At 47.3% G+C, this 19570-nt stretch overlaps 1 protein-coding gene across 1 annotated transcript in view; it reads right to left on the reverse strand.

Moving 5' to 3' along the window:
- Positions 1–348: 348 nt before the first annotated feature.
- LOC109199175 (NACHT, LRR and PYD domains-containing protein 12-like) overlaps positions 349–19570 on the reverse strand; it is a 53538-nt gene continuing 34316 nt past the window's right edge. The window contains exons 10-11 of the mRNA XM_019354505.2: positions 11736–11901; positions 349–864 (exon numbers count right to left, since the gene is read on the reverse strand). Coding sequence (XP_019210050.2) covers positions 349–864; positions 11736–11901 — 682 coding nt within the window. The remainder of the gene's footprint in view (positions 865–11735; positions 11902–19570) is intronic.

Consider the following 19570-nt stretch of genomic DNA (forward strand, 5'->3'; position numbering starts at 1 on the left):
AGAAAAAAAAAGTCATCAGCCCACCGGGCAAATGCCCGGTATGCCCAATGGCCAGTCCAGCAATGTTAACCTGTTAATCTTCGCCGAAAAATTGTTTTCTGCGGTACCGTCTTTCGTGCTTGGCTCTCCTACTTTTGCTAACGTGATGCTCATAGTACAGAAGCCCATGCTGCATTCACTTACACTCGGATATCTGAGCTTCACTGTGAAAACATAATCGTACATTTGATGTTTCATTGAATTTTATTGTTTTAGCTTCGGGGTGGCACCTGGGGTGGCCAGTCTGGTTGGGGGGTGGCCTGTGCCCCCCAGGCCACCCCGCTGGACACGCCACTGTTTACACTCCACTCAGCACAGGGACACTGAGGAACCAGGACCGACTGCAAACCCAGGATAAAGAGTTTGAGTGAATGTGGTGTTGAAGGTGTGGAGGTGGATCAGAGTGTCAGAGGAGACTCTGTAGAAGGACAGAGTGCCAGCAGGACAGTCCACATACACTGCTACTCTGTTAGAGACAGAGGAGGAGGAGGAGGAGGAGAGGGATGTCTCTCTCTTATTGTGCCAGACAGACTGAGGAGCACCATTATAGCACCATAGACTCCAGGACTGATCATTCCATCCAACCACACAGTGATCACTGCCTCCTTTCCTTCTGATTCTTCTGTAACTCGCTGATATATAAACGTTTCCTCTCCACTCGACCTCCCAGTAACAGCGACCAGTCAGACCATTTCTACACAGCAGCTGATAACAAACATCAAATCTGTCTGGATGATCAGGATATGACTGAACCTCCTCCACATGTGTCACCTTCCTGTTGTTGTCAGACAGTTGGAGGTCTGTGTTCACTGTGTTTGTGTCGATTGTGAGTTGACAGGAATCTGATGGAGAGAACAAACACAATCCACCTGCAGTTATTGATCCATCATCTGTTCATTGATTGACACTTTGATGAAGACTCCTGACATGATGAAGATGGTTGAATATGTGCTGCTTTGTTTTCATGAATCCCATTAAAAACACACTTACACTTCCTCAGACCTGGTCTCAACCATCGGACTCCAGCAGGCTCCACCCTGAAAGGAGGAGGGGTCAGAACAGCACAGTCAGCATGCACACATGGACATTACATGGCTCTCATACACACACTGTTACACACTGTGCTCAAAGCTCGGCTCCACTGTTTTATTCAAAGAAATCTACATTTATTTATCAGCACATTTAAAAACAGGTTGAGCCAAAGTGCTGCACAGAGTAGAGATAAAATAGGAAACATACACAGTAATTACTATAAAGACTCGTCAGAATTGAAAGCTACAGAGTACAAATGTGTTTCCAACCGGGTTTTAAAAATGTCGAGTGTTGGTGACGACCTGATGTGAAGGGCGACTGTTCCAGAGTTTGGCTGCAGCGATCGATAAAGCTCACCTCTGTTTTTACGGCTAGTTCTGGTCAGAAGCTGCTTATCTGCAGACCTGAGGGCTCGACTTGGATTATTTTTGTTAAAGAGAGATAAGATGGAGCCAATCCATTCAGAGATTTAAAGACAAACAACAAGATCTGGAAGTGGATTCTACGACGTACTGGTAACCAGTGGAAAAAGCTGGAAAAAGCTGGTGATGGGTCGTCTAGCACAGAGCCACCGCTGGAACCAGACAATTCATGAGGGAGAGAACTGTGACAGCGCCGTTCCTTCGCTTGACCTCAGTCGCTCTCGTCTGCTCCCTCGTAACACTGCTCTTTATTGAGGTTACATGAATATGCATAAGTTCATTAACATATGACGTCTTACACAGGTATGAACAAAGAGTACCAGTCTGTGCATAGTGCAGGTATGTGTGTGTGTGTGTGTGTGTGCCAGAGCACTCTGGAAGGCACACAGAGTCTTTACAGAATACTAAGGATCAAACCTCTATCATTATGCAATCGATTATAAAACTCTAAGCATATATGAGTAAATATTTCTAAGCATAAATGACAATCAACGATATAAACCTTACAGCTGGTTTTAAAAGCAGAATTTATTTGTTTCTCAAATGAGAAAGAGCTATCGAGAAACACTCCTAAATCTTTAGCAAACAGAGTTCTGCACTTTTCCAGTGGGCCAAAGTAAGCATTATCTGCTAATGCTAAATAGGCTGCCGTTATTGACTAATGCTAATTTGATGCTAATTTTAAGGCAAATACGCATTAGAACCTAATGCTCATATCGTTTTCCTTTGCTTTATAACAATGTGAGCAGCTACTGCTAAATACACTGCTGTTATTAGCTAATGCTAATTTAATGCAAGTTAGCATCATTTGCATTATCACGATGTGAGGAGTCAATGCTAAGTATGCTGCCATTAGCGTCTAATTCTAATTAAGGGTGAATAATTACACTAGCTAATGCTAATATCGTTTTCTCTTCCCTTTTAACAATGTGAGCAGCTAATGCTAGGTAGGCGGATGCTAGCAGCTAATGCTAATTTGAGGTGAATTAGCATTATCCGCTTATGCTCACAATGTTTTTTCTTACTTTTTAACAATATGAGTAGCTAATGTGAACAGTATTTTTCATTCAATTTTAACTTTTCCCTTGCGATGTGAGGATTTAATGCTAAGTAGACTGCCATTAGCAGCTAAAGCTAATTTTAGGTGAATAGGAATTAGCAGCTAATGCTAATACCATATTTTCTAATTTGACATGAATAAGCATCATCCGTTAATGCTAACTCTTTTCCCTTGCATTATAACAATGTGAGCAGCTAATGCTAAGAAGGATGCCATTGTTAGTAATGATAATTTGATGTGTGTTAACATTATCCGCTACTGCTAGCAATGTTTTATCTTACTTTTTATTACTTTTTAACAATATCAGCAGCTAATGCTAACACTACTTTCATTTCACTTAAGCCTATTTAGCATTAATTAACTTCATTTAGCATTAAGAAGTTTATGCTAAATAGGCTTCCATTAGTGGCTAATGCTAATTTTAGGTGAATAAGCATTGGCAACTAATGCTAATACCATATTCTCTTGATTTCTGGAAATGTGAGCATCTAATGCTAAGTAGGTTGCCGTTATTAGCTAATGGTAATTTATCCGCTAATGCTAACAATGTTTTTTTCTTACATTTTAACAATAGGATTAGCTAATTCTTATACTATTTTTCCTTCAATTTTAACAATGTGATGTGTGTAACTGTTAATAACTATTGCCAATTTGATGTGAATACTGCTAACTATTTTCCTTTGCATTATAACGATGTGAGGACTTATGCTAAGTAGGCCGCCATTACTAGCTAATGCTAATTTGACGCGACTTAGCATCATCCGTTAATACTAACTCTTTTCCCTTGCATTATAACAATGTGAGCAGCTAATGCTAAGAAGGCTGCTGTTATTAGCTAATGCTAATTTGATGCAAGTTAGCATTACCCGATAATGCTAACACTTTTCCCTTCCCTTTTAACAATGTTTGCAGCTAGTGCTAGGTAGGCTGATGCTAGCAGCTAATGCTAATTTGATGTGAATTAGCATTATCTGCTTATGCTAACAATGTTTTTTCTTACTTTTTAACAATACGAGTAGCTAATGTGAACACATTTTTTATTCAATTTTAACTTTTCCCCTGCGATGTGAAGAGTTAATGTTAAATAGACGTGACTCTGGCAGACGAGCTGAACACTTTCTATGCTCGCTTCGAGGCTGCAGCTAAGGACTCCAACGATGCTAGCGCTAGCGGCTGCAGACAGGAAGACACTGCCAACACCGGAAACGTGCTCGTCATCTCCGAGCATGACGTGAGGAGAGCCTTCAAGAGAGTGAACACCAGGAAAGCAGCAGGACCAGACGGCATCCCAGGTCGTATCCTTAGGGACTGCGCATACCAGCTAGCTCCTGTGTTCACTGAGATATTCAACATCTCTTTATCTCAGTTGGTGATCCCCACATGCTTCAAGGAGTCCATCATTGTTCCTGTCCCGAAGAAACCACACCCTGCTTCTCTCAATGACTATCGCCCTGTAGCCCTCACCTCAGTAGTGATGAAGTGCTTTGAACGCCTGGTCAGAGACTTCATCATTTCTTCACTACCAGACACACTGGACCCACTACAGTTCGCTTACCGTCCAAATCGTTCCACAGACGATGCCATCTCTCATCTCCTCCACACATCACTCACTCACTTGGACACTAGAAGGGGGAATTATGTTAAAATGCTCTTCATTGACTACAGCTCTGCATTTAATACCATAATTCCCTCCACACTCACCATCAAACTGGAGCACCTGGGACTCAGCTCATCTATGTGTCAGTGGATCTCCAACTTCCTAACTGGCAGACCACAGGCAGTAAGGATGGGCGGACATGTCTCAGCCTCCACCACTCTCAGCACTGGAGCCCCCCAGGGGTGTGTTCTGAGCCCCCTGCTGTACTCTTTGTACACATATGACTGTGTGGCAACTACCAGCTCCACCACCATCATCAAGTTTGCTGACGACACCGTCGTGGTGGGCCTGATCTCTGACAACAACGAGACGGCCTACTTGAAGGAGGTTAGGAATTTGGAGACCTGGTGCCAGAGGAACAACCTCCTTCTAAACGTCAGCAAAACAAAGGAGTTGATAGTGGACTTCAGCACTAAGCAGGAGAGGAACTACCAGACCCCCGTCATCAGCGAGTGCCCAGTGGAGAGAGTGGACAGCTTCAAATACCTCGGAGTTCACATCACGCAGGACCTGTCATGGTCCTGTCACATCAGCACCGTGGTGAAAAAGGACCGACAGCGTCTCTATCACCTCAGACGCTTGAGAGACTTCCAACTGCCCTCCAAGGTGCTCAGGAACTTTTACTCGTGCACCATAGAGAGCATCCTGATGGGAAACATCTCAACCTGGTTCGGGAACAGCACCATGCAGGACAGACGAGCTCCACAGAGGGTTGTGCGGTCAGCTGAGCGCACCATCCGCTCCGAGCTCCCTGACCTGCACTCAATCTACAGCAGGCGGTGCTGGACCAAGTCCAGGAAGATCGTGAAGGACCTCAGCCATCCCAACAATGGACTGTTCTCTCTGTTGAGGTCAGGGAAGCGATTCCGCTCCCTGAAGACCAACACAGAGAGACTGAGGAGGAGCTTCTTCCCGCAGGCGATACGGTCTCTCAACCACACCACCACATAGAACGGACCCACACATATGGTTCTTACACACACACTGGACAGTCTGGACTTTGCTTACACTTAATCACTTTAAGCATATTTGCACTGCACAAGACACTCACAATGTGGTTTGCACAACACTGGACATTATATTTCTTATATTTCTTCATTTCCATTTAATATTTGTACAGCTGCTGCTATTGTGTATATATATTTATATTATATTTCTTCATACATTCTTATTATTTCCATACTGTGCATTTTGTTATACAGTTACTTTATTTTCAACTTTAATTCATGTATATTTTATCTTATTCTTTCGCAGTTAAATTTACCCTTCATTCTAATTTGTATTGTATTGTGTATTTTGTTGTACAGATATTCTATTTTCAACTTTAATTCAGATATATTCTATTTTATTCCTTCCTAGTTAAATTCACCCTTTTTAATTTTCATATTTATTTCCTAGACGTGTCAGTGGGATTAAGGAGGTCCTCGAAGTATTCCTTCCACCGTCTGACAATTTTCTCAGTCGACGTCAGCAGCGCACCGCCAGCACTATACACAGTGGAGGTAGAGCACCGCTTTCCCCTCCTGAGACGCCTGACGGTTTGCCAGAATCTCTTCGAGGCAGTCCGAAAGTCTTTTTCCATGGCCTCTCCGAACTCCTCCCACACCCGAGTTTTTGCTTCAGCCACTGCCCGAGCCGCATTCCACTTGGCCTGTCGATACCTGTCAGCTGCCTCTGGAGTCTCACAGGCTAACCAAGCCCGATAGGACTCCTTCTTCAGCCTGGTGGCTCCCTTCACCTCTGGTATCCACCATTTGGTTCGGGGATTACCACCACGGCAGGCACCAACCACCTTGCGGCCGCAGCTCAATGCAGCAGCTTCGGCAATGGAGACGCTGAACATGGTCCATTCGGACTCAATCTCCCCAGTCTCCCTCGGAATGTTGTTGAAGCTCTGCCGGAGGTGTGCGTTGAAGATCTCGCGGACTGGGGCCTCTGCTAGACGTTCCCAGCACACCCTCACTACGCGTTTAGGTGCACCGGGTCTGTCCAGCGTCCTCCCCCACCACCTGATCCAACTCACCACCAGGTGGTGATCAGTTGACAGCTCAGCCCCTCTCTTTACCCGAGTGTCCAGAACATATGGTCGCAGGTCTGGTGATACGATTACAAAATCGATCATCGACCTGCGGCCTAGAGCATCCTGGTGCCACGTGCTCTTATGGACACGTCTTCCGAGGAGGAAGCAGAGTCTGGGGATGAGGGGAATGACCCGCCAATTTCTGGGGTCGAGGTCACTGAGGCAGTTAAACAACTCCTCGGTGGCAGAGCCCCTGGTGTTGATGAGGTCCGCCCCGAGTTCCTGAAGGCTCTGGACGTTGTAGGACTGTCCTGGTTGACACGCCTCTACAATGTTGCGTGGAGATCAGGGGCAGTACCCCTGGACTGGCAGACCGGGGTGGTGGTCCCCATCTTTAAGAAGGGAGACCGGAGGGTGTGTTCCAACTACAGGGGGATCACACTCCTCAGCCTCCCTGGGAAAGTCTATGCCAGGGTGCTGGAAAGGAGAGTTCGTCCGTTAGTCGAACCTCGGATACAGGAGGAACAATGCGGTTTTCGTCCTGGTCGCGGAACACTGGACCAGCTCTTTATCCTCTCAAGGATACTTGAGGGTGCATGGGAGTTTGCCCAACCAGTCTACATGTGTTTTGTGGACTTGGAGAAGGCATTCGACCGTGTCCCTCGGGGTGTCCTGTGGGAGGTGTTGCGGGAGTATGGGGTGTCTGGCCCATTGCTACGGGCCATTCGATCCCTATACAACCGTTGTAAGAGTTTGGTTCGCATTGCCGGCAATAAGTCGGACTCGTTTCCGGTGGGTGATGGGCTCCGCCAGGGCTGCCCTTTATCACCGATTCTGTTCATAATTTTTATGGACAGGATTTCTAGGCGCAGCCAAGTGGCGGAGGGCTTTCACTTCGGTGGCCTCAGAATCTCATCTCTGCTTTTTGCGGATGATGTGGTTCTGTTGGCTTCATCGGGTGAGGGCCTCCAGCTCGCACTGGAACGGTTCGCAGCCGAGTGTGAAGCAGCGGGAATGAGGATCAGCACCTCCAAATCTGAGGCCATGGTTCTCAGCCGGAAAAGGGTGGAGTGCCCACTCCGGGTCGGGGATGAGTTCCTGCCCCAAGTGGAGGAGTTTAAGTATCTCGGGGTCTTGTTCGCGAGTGATGGGAGAAGGGAGCCGGAGATCGACAGACGGATTGGTGCTGCGGCTGCAGTGATGCGGACGCTGCACCGGTCCGTCGTGGTGAAGAGGGAGCTGAGTGTAAAAACGAAGCTCTCAATTTACCGGTCGATCTACGTCCCGACCCTCACCTATGGCCACGAGCTGTGGGTAGTGACCGAAAGAACGAGATCGCGGATACAAGCAGCGGAAATGAGCTTCCTCCGAAGGGTGGCTGGCCTCTCCCTTAGAGATAGGGTGAGAAGTTCGGCCATCCGGGAGGGGCTCAGAGTAGAGCCGCTGCTCCTCCACATCGAAAGGAGCCAGTTGAGGTGGTTCGGGCATCTGACAAGGATGCCCCCTGGGCGCCTCCTGGGTGAGGTGTTCCGGGCATGTCCCACCGGGAGGAGGCCCCGGGGCAGACCCAGGACGCGCTGGAGAGATTATATCTCTCGGCTGGCCTGGGAACGCCTTGGTGTTCCCCCGGATGAGCTGGAGGAGGTGGCTGGGGAGAGGGAGGTCTGGGCTTCTCTGCTTAGGCTGCTGCCCCCGCGACCCGATCTCGGATAAAGCGGATGAGGATGGATTTATTTCCTATTTTATTCATAGCCTTTTCTTTTTTCTTTAGGTCACGAGCAGTTGTATAAGGCATTTCACTGCATATCGTACTGTGTATGACTGTATGTGACAAATAAAATTTGAATTTTATTTGATTTGATTTGAAATAGGACGCCATTACTGGCTAATTCTAATTTTAGATGAAAAAGCATTAGAAGCTAATGCTACTACCATATTTTCTTGCTTTATATCAAAATCAGTAGCTAATGCTAGGTACGTAGCCATTATTAGCTAATGCTAATTTACTTTTCCCTTGCAATATAACAATATGAGCAGCTAATGCTAAGAAGGCTGCCATTATTAGGTAATGCTAATTTGATGTGTGTTAGCATTATCCGCTACTGCTAGCAATGTTTTATCTTACTTTTTATTACTTTTTAACAATATCAGCAGCTAATGCTAACACTACTTTCATTTCAGTTAAGCCTATTTAGCATTAATAAACTTCATTTAGCATTAAGAAGTTTATGCTAAATAGGCTACTATTAGTAGCTAATGCTAATTTTAGGTGAATAGGAATTGGTAGCTAATGCTAATACCATATTTTATTGCCTTATAACAATGTGACCAGCTAATGCTAAGCGGGTTGCCGTTATTAGCTAATACTAATTTGAGGTGAATTAGCATTATCCGCTTATGCTAACAATGTGTCTGTGAAGGTTCTCAGTCATCCAGGTCATCGTAGTCAAAGGAGTTTGCAAAGAAAAGCGTCTGGACTTCTTTAAGTTGCTTGAAGACGTTTCACCTCTCATCCGAGAAGCTTCTTCAGTTCTAAAGTCAAATGGCCGAGAGTCCCAGATTTAAACCCAGTGGGAGTATCCCCCCCAATGAGGGACAAAGGACCCCCTGGTGATCCTCTAATCACATGCGCCAAGGTGTGAAAGTGGGTGTGGGACCTAATCAGCCAGGGTTTCGGGTGAGCCCATTGTGAAACCTGGCCCCACCTTGTCATGTGAATTCCTGAGGTCAGATGGCCCAGGAAGTGAGTGGGCGTTAAGGCGTCTGGGGAGGGAACTCAAAACTGGATTATAGATGGCAGACAGTTGGTGTCGTAAACCACCGCCTCTGTTCAAAGATGGTCGCTCACAGTGGACATAGATGGCCTCTTTCACTCCTCTTTCAAACCATCTGTCCTCTCTGTCCAATATGTGAACATTGGCATCCTCAAAAGAGTGACCTTTATCCTTAAGATGCAGATGGACTGCTGAGTCTTGTCCTGTGGAGGTGGCTCTTCTATGTTGTGCCATGCGCTTGTGAAGTGGCTGTTTGGTCTCTGCAATGTAGAGGTCTGGGCATTCCTCGCTGCACTGTACAGCATACACCACGTTGTTCAGTCTGTGTTTTGGAGTTTTGTCTTTCGGGTGAACCAGTTTCTGTCTGAGTGTGTTGCTGGGTCTGAAGTACACTGGGATGTCGTGCTTGGAGAAAACTCTCCTGAGTTTCTCTGATACACCGGCTACATAGGGGATGACAATGTTGTTGCGTCTGTCTTTCTTATCCTCCCTCGCTGGTGTCTTCTGTGCACCAGCGAGGGAGGATAAGAAAGACAGACGCAACAACATTGTCATCCCCTATGTAGCCGGTGTATCAGAGAAACTCAGGAGAGTTTTCTCCAAGCACGACATCCCAGTGTACTTCAGACCCAGCAACACACTCAGACAGAAACTGGTTCACCCGAAAGACAAAACTCCAAAACACAGACTGAACAACGTGGTGTATGCTGTACAGTGCAGCGAGGAATGCCCAGACCTCTACATTGCAGAGACCAAACAGCCACTTCACAAGCGCATGGCACAACATAGAAGAGCCACCTCCACAGGACAAGACTCAGCAGTCCATCTGCATCTTAAGGATAAAGGTCACTCTTTTGAGGATGCCAATGTTCACATATTGGACAGAGAGGACAGATGGTTTGAAAGAGGAGTGAAAAAGGCCATCTATGTCCACTGTGAGCGACCATCTTTGAACAGAGGCGGTGGTTTACGACACCAACTGTCTGCCATCTATAATCCAGTTTTGAGTTCCCTCCCCAGACGCCTTAACGCCCACTCACATCCTGGGCCATCTGACCTCAGGAATTCACATGACAAGGTGGGGCCAGGTTTCACAATGGGCTCACCCGAAACCCTGGCTGATTAGGTCCCACACCCGCTTTCACACCTTGGCGCATGTGATTAGAGGATCACCAGGGGGTCCTTTGTCCCTCATTGGGGGGGATACTCCCACTGGGTTTAAATCTGGGACTCTCGGCCATTTGACTTTAGAACTGAAGAAGCTTCTCGGATGAGAGGTGAAACGTCTTCAAGCAACTTAAAGAAGTCCAGACGCTTTTCTTTGCAAACTCCTTTGATTATGCTAACAATGTTTTTTTTTTACTTTTAAACAATACGCCATTAGTGGCTAATTCTAATTTTAGATGAAAAAGCATTAACAGCTAATGCTCATACTATTTGCTTTGTAAGAATGACAGCAGCTAATGCTAAGAAGGCTGCTGTTATTGGCTAATGCTAATTTGATGCGAGTTAGCCTTACCCAATAATGCTAACACTTTTCCCTTCCCTTTTAACAATGTTTGCAGCTAGTGCTAGGCAGGCTGATGCTAGCAGCTAATGGTGCTGTGAATTAGCATTATATTAGTGAGGAGTTAATGCTAAGTAGACTGAAATTAGCAGCTAATGCTAATTTTAGGTGAAGAGGAATTGGCAGCTAATGCTAAGGCCGCTTTTAGCGGCTTATTCTAATTAGGGGTGAATAATTATTAGCAGCTAATGCTAATACTGTTTTCTCTTTCCTTATAACAATATGAGCAGCTAATGCTAATTTGACGTAAATTAACATTATATTAGTAAGGGGTTAATGCTAAGTAGGCTCCCATTAGCAGCTAAAGGTAATTTGAGGCGAATAAGCACTAATAGCTAATGCTAATACCCTTTTCTCTTGTGTTATAATGATGTGAGACGTTAACATTGTTCTTAAACAACAGAATGAGAATGAAATATTGATTCTCACAGGGCCCATGAACAGCATTAGCTTAGCAGCATTAGCTTATCAGAGTTTCCATCATGGTCACACAAATCCTTAGCAGAGCAAAGTGGCCTACTTAGCAATAGCTGCTCAAATTGTAGAAAGCAAAGGAAAACAGTATTAGCATTAGCTGCTAAATGTGCACTTGAGAACAAATTTATTGTGAATTCAGCTGTGAATCTAGAGTTTCCAGTATTTAAGCTTCCATTTCCAAATGTTAGCTGCTCCTGTCTACGTCTTTGTCGCACACACAGACTGAAATGATTCACAGCCTTGTTTCATCCTTCTGCCAGTGTCACTGACTGTCAATGTGACTGTGGACATACAGCATGGGAAACATACACATGGCTGACACTTTATTAGGTACACAGTGGCCACTATCTCATGGACACCTGTGACCTAATAAAGTGTATCTAAAGTTACAAAATGTTGTCTCTGTCCAAATATTTATGGACCTAACTGTAGGTCTACTTTTAATGAAACTCTCAACATGACTTATCAGTTATCATTAATGTTCCTGCAAACAGACTCCTTGGAGACCCTCTACATAAATATCTATGTACTATCCAGCTAGACTAGTGTGTCTGTCCCTGAATATATTCCTGCATGTGTGACTGTTCATGTCTCATCTGTAGGAAACAAACAGGAAGTGAGTGAAGGACACAGGAAATGTTTCCAGCTCTTCCTCCTCTATCAGTCATTCTCTCCATACCTGAGAGTGTCCAGTCTCCAGCCTGGATCCTTCAGTCCAGCCGACAGCAGCTTCATTCCTGAGTCTCCTGGATGATTGTAGCTCAGGTCCAGCTCTCTCAGATGGGAGGGGTTGGAGCTCAGGGCTGAGGCCAGAGAAGTACAGCCTTCCTCTGTGATCAGACAGCCTGACAGACTGCACACACACAAAACAACAATCAATCTTTTAACGACCATTTTCTCTTTTTCACAATGAAATCTATCCATTTACATCCATTTAATGTAACTTTATTTAAAAGTGAAAATTCCAGGGGGGCGCTAGTGAGCAGCAGTAGGATGTAGACGTGTTTTTCGGAGCTCTCCACCAAAACTCAGATTTTTACTGAACACCACCATAAATTCTTACACAGGCGGATATTTTCTGCAGGTGAATATTTCCAGGCTGATCTACGCTGTCCATTTTTGCGCAATGAGACCGAAAACGAACCCTCCAAGAAAGAATAAAACCATCGAGGGCTATGTTAGCAACACCGCTAGCGGGGCTAATGCTAGCACTAGTAGCCCTACCGAACCAGAGGCTGGCCCCCACGAAGACAGAACCTACACCCTATGCAAGGAGATGTGTCAGGAGATGGCCACGTCTATAATGGGGAAGATTGATGAGCGGTTTGATAATTTTGAGGCTAGATTTCAGTCGCTCCTTTCGGAGCAGAAAGAGATGAAAAACCACATGGAAAGTCAAGAACAAGCGATGTGTGCCTTGGACGAGCACATAGGGGCGCTAGAAGCCAAATGTTCGGACCTGACTCAGCACGTCAACCAACTTAAAACCAAACTCCAGGACTTAGAGGCCCGCTCCCGCAGACACAATATCAAAATTGTCGGCATACCCGAGGACGAGGAAAAAGGTATGCCCACTGACTTTGTTTCCAGGCTTATCCTGGAGTTGCTGGGAAAGGAGCACTTTCCACATCCGATAAAAGTCGATCGTGCACACGGCTCGCTACAAGCGAAACTAACTGCTGGCGCTAAACCACGCACTATCCTGGCCCGCATTCATCATTTTCAGGAGAAGGAGCTGATCCTGCGTCGCTGCAGGATGCAAAAACGCTGCGAGTATAAAGGAAACAAGGTGATGATATTTCCAGACTACACCAGCGAAGTGATGAACCAGCCTCGCGCTTTTAATGGTGTGATGCAAACCCTGCGCAGTGATGGAATCAAGCACACACTACGTTACCCGGCAAGGCTCTATGTATACTGGCGTGACGGACAAGCACCGTCAATCTTCAACGACGCAGATGAGGCGGCACATTGCATCAAAGGACACGGGTCGACTATGAGAAATTAAGGTCTCAGTGTAAGGTAACTGTAGTGGTTCTGACTGCAGAAATGCCTGAGCAATATTAAGACTTCTAACTTTAAAAGACACCATGCTGAGAACTGGCTTTGGACTTTCAAGTACAACATTATACCAACAACTTTAGATGAGACATCCTTACTGGTGTAACATTTTCTCAGTGAATGATGTTTGCTTTTTCTATTACATGGTGGTGGTAATACACAGCACTTTTATGTCTTTATTCTGAGTGGTGGGTGTGAAGATAAGCCATTTGCCCGGCAGCTCCCTTTGAAGTGAAGAGGGGATGTTATGCATCAGGTTCCGGGGGAAGCGTTTTTTGGGGAAGGGGTGGGTTATGTTTTGATTTGTTCTTGTTCTACAGCTCAGGTGCACTAGCTTCATTACTGCCAGTTTATGACTTTCGGTCATTTTGAGTGAACAATGTCACACCTTATCATTTTTCTTTTTTTCATTTTTCCCCACTATAATGGCCAGGTCACAGGCTAGTATACAAATGGGAAACAGGGATTTGCAGCTTGTATCATGGAATGTTAGAGGGCTTGGCTCAGTTGTCAAAAGGGGTAAAGTATTTAAACATTTGAAATCTCTTTGTGCAGATGTAATTTTTCTGCAAGAAACCCACATAAAATCTACAATGCAGCATGTTTTAAAATGTAACTGGATATCTCAAATATATCAGTCACCCTTTACATCACATGCCAGGGGGGTAGCCATACTATTTAAGAAACATGTCCCATTTCAACTTAAATCTGTAATCAGTGATCCTCAGGGACAATACATAATGGTTTCAGGCACGATAGCTTCACTCCCATTAACCCTACTAAATGTTTACGGTCCAAACACAGATGAGCCTATGTTTTTCAGAAAGGTGTTTGACTTGCTACCGGATGATACTGACTCAAATATAGTAATAGCAGGAGATTGGAACTGCTATTTAGACCCTTACCTTGACCGGCTGTCATCGCGTCCTCCCCCAGAGATTGCCTCTGTGCGGCTTCTGAATAATCTTTCTAAAGCTAGAAATTTAGTAGACATTTGGAGACTTCAACATCCCACTGATAAAGATTACTCTTTTTACTCTGGCGTCCACAAATCCTACAGTCGAATTGATTATTTTTTGGTCAGTTCAAGCCTAGAGTCTGAATGCTCGAAAAGCTCCTGGCCCAGACGGTGTGTCTCCTGCCACCCTCAGACACTGTGCAAATGAGTTGGCCCCAGTGTTTTCTGGCATTTTCAACTCCTCACTGCAGGCATGTCATGTGCCTGCCTGCTTCAAGTCCTCTACACTGTAAAATGTAATATTGTGTTTAATTAAAAATATTAAATAGGCTGAACTCAATTTTTATCAATTTGTTATTAGAACTCAATTTAAATAAGTTACCAGTACTTTTTATGCAAAAACGCTGATAAACTCCATTTATTTGAGTTGTCTTAACTTAGAAAAACTAAGTAAGCTGGAAGTTTTGCTTCTCAGTGCGGAAGGATGAAAGATGTTTTGAAAATGCCACGTGACTACCGTCCTCCTCCCTCTCGGATCAGTCCGCATGTTCACGGTGCATTTTTTATGGAATATGTTGAGCAAACCCGGAGAAGCGTCAGCTCAAGATATTATTGTTGTCATTGCTGTGGATCTTTACCTGATACACTGACTTGGTGAGTAAATGTTTACTCTTATTCAAACTGATTTTGTGGCTCCTCTTAGTTTAGCACCAGGTTTAAAATCTTGCTAGCTAGTTAGTGTTAGCCTAGCGTTGCTGCTGCCGCTGGGCTCGTGTTACTTAAAAATTAACACCACAGCCTTACAAACCTTACATAAAACTATGTGGTGAAATTTTCTGTTGATTGTTTGAAATAAATAAGTGAGATAAGAGCCCAGACAAAATTCTTCGGGAGGTGTAGCCGTTAGGGGTGGGGTAGGTGTGGGGGTGGGGGGTGGATAACAGAGCTCTCCGAAAACGTGGAAGCACTTTTGCAAATATGTGATATTTTGATAAATTAAGTAGATATTTGAGCATTACATAGCTACATTGTCGCCTGAAAATATCTTAAAAGGTTATTTTGTGACCCAGAAAGGGTAGTCTGGGGAAAAGGAGGATCGCATTTGTCGGCCACGGTTGTCGGAGCCTGTGCGTACTTGTAAGCGCGGCAATGGCGGAGGAGCGCCGCTGAAAAACTTATTACTTTTTCTGGGTCACAAAATAAACTTTTAAGATATTGTAGCGGCCCAGGGCTGTTCGGGGATGTTATGGACATTTATGTTATGTTTCACAGTTCTGTTTGTTGTCTGTTGTCATGGTTACAGGTGACGCTCTCTCTGCGACGGGGTGTTTCCGGTGAGAGAGCGCCTTTTGTTGTTGTTGTGTTGTTGCCGCGCTGAGCAGTGGGCTCGCGCCAGTGTTCCTCTGAAACGTTTTAATAAACGGCTGTGCTCCCTGGCTAACACGGCGGGTAGCAAGACCAAAAGAAACCTCTGTCTCCTCCGTTTCCTGAGCTCGCCACATTGGTGTCAGAAGTGGGATAGCTCACCCTCGCCGGAATGGAGAGAGACACTCAGAGGCTGGAGCAAGCCGTCGAGGAGAGTATTCGCTGCTTGGGAAGCCGGCGATTGAAGAGAGAGGAAGCTAGCGGCCATGTAAGTGCCCCGACGGGTCCCGATGGCGCGAGCGCACAGCGGCGGCGGCCCGCCGCGACCGACGCTAGGGCGATGCTTCATGGGCTGCCTCCGTCGGCCGACACACCGGGCCCCCGACAGCGAGCAGTGACGCCTGCAACACCAGCTAAGGTACCGAAATATAACGGGCTAACCCCGCTAGAGCCCTACCTCTCACAAGTACGGCTAGCCGCGAGACATAATAGCTGGAGCGACGAAGAGGCTGCTACACAGCTAGCGCTAGCATTGGAAGGAGATGCACTGCAGGTACTCCATGACCTAGCCGCGTCAGAGCAGCATGAGCTCCAGGCCCTCACCATAGCACTCGAGAGGCGATTCGGGCAGCGGCACTCCACTGAGCAGAGCAGGGAGCAGCTGACCAACCGGAGCCGTAGGCCGGGGGAGAGCCTGGGCACCTTTGCAGCGGATGTGTTGCTGTATGCTCGTCGTGGCTACCCAGAGTTCCCCGCAGCAGCCCGTGAGGAGCTTAGCCTGCATGCTTTCCTGCGTGGACTTTTTCCAGAGCGACTACGCCAACACGTCCGCCTAGCCATGCCTCAAACTCTCCGTGAGGCGCTCCTTGAGGCTGAGAGGGCCGAGCTGGTGCTCACCTCGCCACCTAACCAGCATGTGCGCCCCCCAAGCTACCCTCAAATCAGAGCCGCAGACTGCGACGGGAGGGGGCGGTCGCGGAGATATGCCAGCTGCAGCCCTCGGTGCCTCGGAGGCGTCGTCGTCGTCCCACCGACCGCTGTTACAGGTGCGATGAGCCTGGCCATGTGGCGCGTGACTGCCCAGCACCTGCCCCGACGGCCAGAACCACGAAGCCACAGGGAAACAGGGTGGGAGCGGTGTAGTGAGGGGACAACCGCTCCAGCTTCCTGCCCCCCTCCAAGAACGATGCACGGTGGCGGGCCTAGTTGGGCACCTCAAGGGACTCTACCTAAGCTGCTGTGTTGAGGACCAGCCCTGCCAAGCCCTGGTGGACACGGGGTCCACCATTTCCCTAATACGACCTGGTGTGTTTCCTGGAACATCCGGGCCGCTTGTGATGGGTTGGTCACCCACCGACACCCAGCTGATGACAGTGACGGGGGAGAGAACTGACATGCGGGGGAAGAAACCGTTGCGGATCCGAGTGAAGGATCTGGAGCTGGTGCACGACTTCTGGCTTGCTGACATCCAAGAACAGTGCATCATCGGCCTTGATCTGCTGACCCGCTGGGGGGCCTGCGTTGACACCGCGAAGCTGGCTATCACTGTTGGTACAGAGACTCTGGCCCTCCAGTGCGGTCAAAAGCAGGGAACCGGAGACTGCAGGCAGACTCGGCTGGTTCAGCACACCACCGACACAGACTCTGCTCAACCCATCTGTCTGCGCCCACGCCAGCTGCCCTCTCGAAATGGCAGGGAGAGCGGGCCCAGGAGGCACGGGGCGTGGCTACTGCTCGGGCCACAGCCGGCGGAGGGGGGTGGCTCTCGTTGACCATGCAGCAGCTGAAGCAGGAGCAGGAGGCTGATGCGACATTGGTTCAGGTGGGGGCCTGGCTGGAGGCAGCACGACGCCCAGGCTGGACAGGGGTGTCAGGACAGGGGCCCGAAGTGAAGGCCTACTACTCCCAGTACAACACCCTGGAGACCCACGACGGCCTCCTGTACCGGAGATGGCGGGCCACCGGGCAGGGCAGAGATCTCCTGCAGCTGTTGGTGCCTCGGACGCTGCGGTCGCAGGTGCTCGAGCTCGTCCACGGCTCGGTGGGGGCCAGCCACTATGGAAATGCTAAAACTCTCCGCCGTCTCAGGGGACGGTTCTACTGGCCTGGTTGTCGACGGGATGTGGAACTTCATGTGCACTGCTGTGACACCTGTACGGCACGGAAGGGCTCCACTCAATGCTTCACTGTCCCCCTACAGCAGCATCGGGTGGGGGCCCCGATGGAGAGAGTGGGAGGAGACGTCCTAGAGCCTTTCCCCGTCCCCGAGGCAGAGAACCGGCACGTGTTGGTGGCCAGAGACGGCTACAGGAGGCTGAGGGAGCAGCGCCAGGCCCAGGTCAGTGCCGGAGTACGACAGAAAAGAGCCTGCGACACCAGGTGCTGAGGGGGAGCTTTCGTGCCTGGCGACAAGGTTTGGGTGTACTGCCCGGTTCGCAAGAGAGGGGTGTCCCCCAGGCTGTGCGGTCACTGGCAAGGGCCGGCGGAGGTCGTGGGGCAGCTAACAGAAGTGGTGTACCGGATCCGCATGCCAGGTCCAGGACGCGTGGCGGTGTTGCACCAGGACAGGCTCTCACCGTACTGGCCGCCCGCTCCAGCAGCCGCCGGGGCAGGGGATGCTGGTGGCACCCCAGGTTCTCATCCAAGTGACTCTTCCCCTGCTGGTCGAGATCGGCCTGCGCGCCGAAGGAAGACACATGGACAGTTGCAGGACTTTGTGTGGGGTAATGGGGTTGTCGGGGACGACTGACCCCTTAGGTGGGGGCTATGTAGCGGCCCAGGGCTGTTCGGGGATGTTATGGACATTTATGTTATGTTTCACAGTTCTGTTTGTTGTCTGTTGTCATGGTTACAGGTGACGCTCTCTCTGCGACGGGGTGTTTCCGGTGAGAGAGCGCCTTTTGTTGTTGTTGTGTTGTTGCCGCGCTGAGCAGTGGGCTCGCGCCAGTGTTCCTCTGAAACGTTTTAATAAACGGCTGTGCTCCCTGGCTAACACGGCGGGTAGCAAGACCAAAAGAAACCTCTGTCTCCTCCGTTTCCTGAGCTCGCCACAATATTTTCAGGCGAGAATGTAGCTGTGTAAATTTCAAATATCTGCTTGATTTATCAAGACATCACATATTTGCAAAAATGCTCCGACGTTTTCGGAGACGTCTATTTTTTTTTTCATGCTTTGTGGCAGCTTTAGAACATCTGTGGCATCTATTAATGTCAAATCTAGCCTTTATTTAACAACATAAGCAAACTCTATGTTACAATGATTGCACAACCATTAAGGATCAAATCAGTTTCTGAAAAATGTTCTGTTTTTTCTCCCTCTCCTTGCTTCTTACTGTCTTTGAGGCTCGGGACCAGCACTCCTGCTGTTTGACAGAAAGACATCAGTAAGTGTTTTGGTTTTCCAATATATTAGCAACTGTCAGTGACATTTATATTAATCAGGCTGAACTTTAATCATACTTTAGATCAGCCTGTTTTACTTATTGTTTTGTTTGTGCTTTGGTTTGGGGAAGTTGTTTCTTTACTGATCTTTTCCTGTCTTCTGTTATTAGACTTGAGATATGACTGCACTATGCTGTTGCTGGTGACCACAGTTAATTCTACAAGACATGCTGTGTAAGTAAACAAACAACAACAGTTTGGTCTGCATTTCTTGAAAGATCACATCCCCCAAACTTAGTTTAGAGGGTCTACACTGTATATAGTGAAGTCTGCAAGTTTTCTAACAGCAAAATCTGTTTTGTGCCCAAATCATTTTGCACATCATTAGAATGAAAGTTATTGGTCATGTTTGCATAGCCCTTTTTAAAATGATGCTTTCATGACATTATTGTGTGTCGGGTGGTGGTCAGGGCTATCCAGACTGACAATTGGGACATTGAATGTCACCTCTCCGGTGGGGAGGGAGCCTGAGATTGTCTAAATTGGAGTCTGTTCTATACCAAATGCAGAAAAAAAATGTTTTAAGAAACCAATTAAGTTCATGTTCCAAAAAATATTATTGTTTGCTTGCAGGACAACAGGAGAGATGAGTCCTCCATCACAGATGGTGTGGTCAGTGAAGATGGTCGCCTGCAGGTTCAAGCTCATTGCATCTTCAACCCACATCCACTGCCACTGTACCTAAGGGAAGTTAAAG

Source organism: Oreochromis niloticus, unplaced genomic scaffold (genome assembly GCF_001858045.2).
Source record: "Oreochromis niloticus isolate F11D_XX unplaced genomic scaffold, O_niloticus_UMD_NMBU tig00002015_pilon, whole genome shotgun sequence".
In the NCBI taxonomy this organism is placed as follows: Eukaryota; Metazoa; Chordata; class Actinopteri; order Cichliformes; family Cichlidae; genus Oreochromis; species Oreochromis niloticus.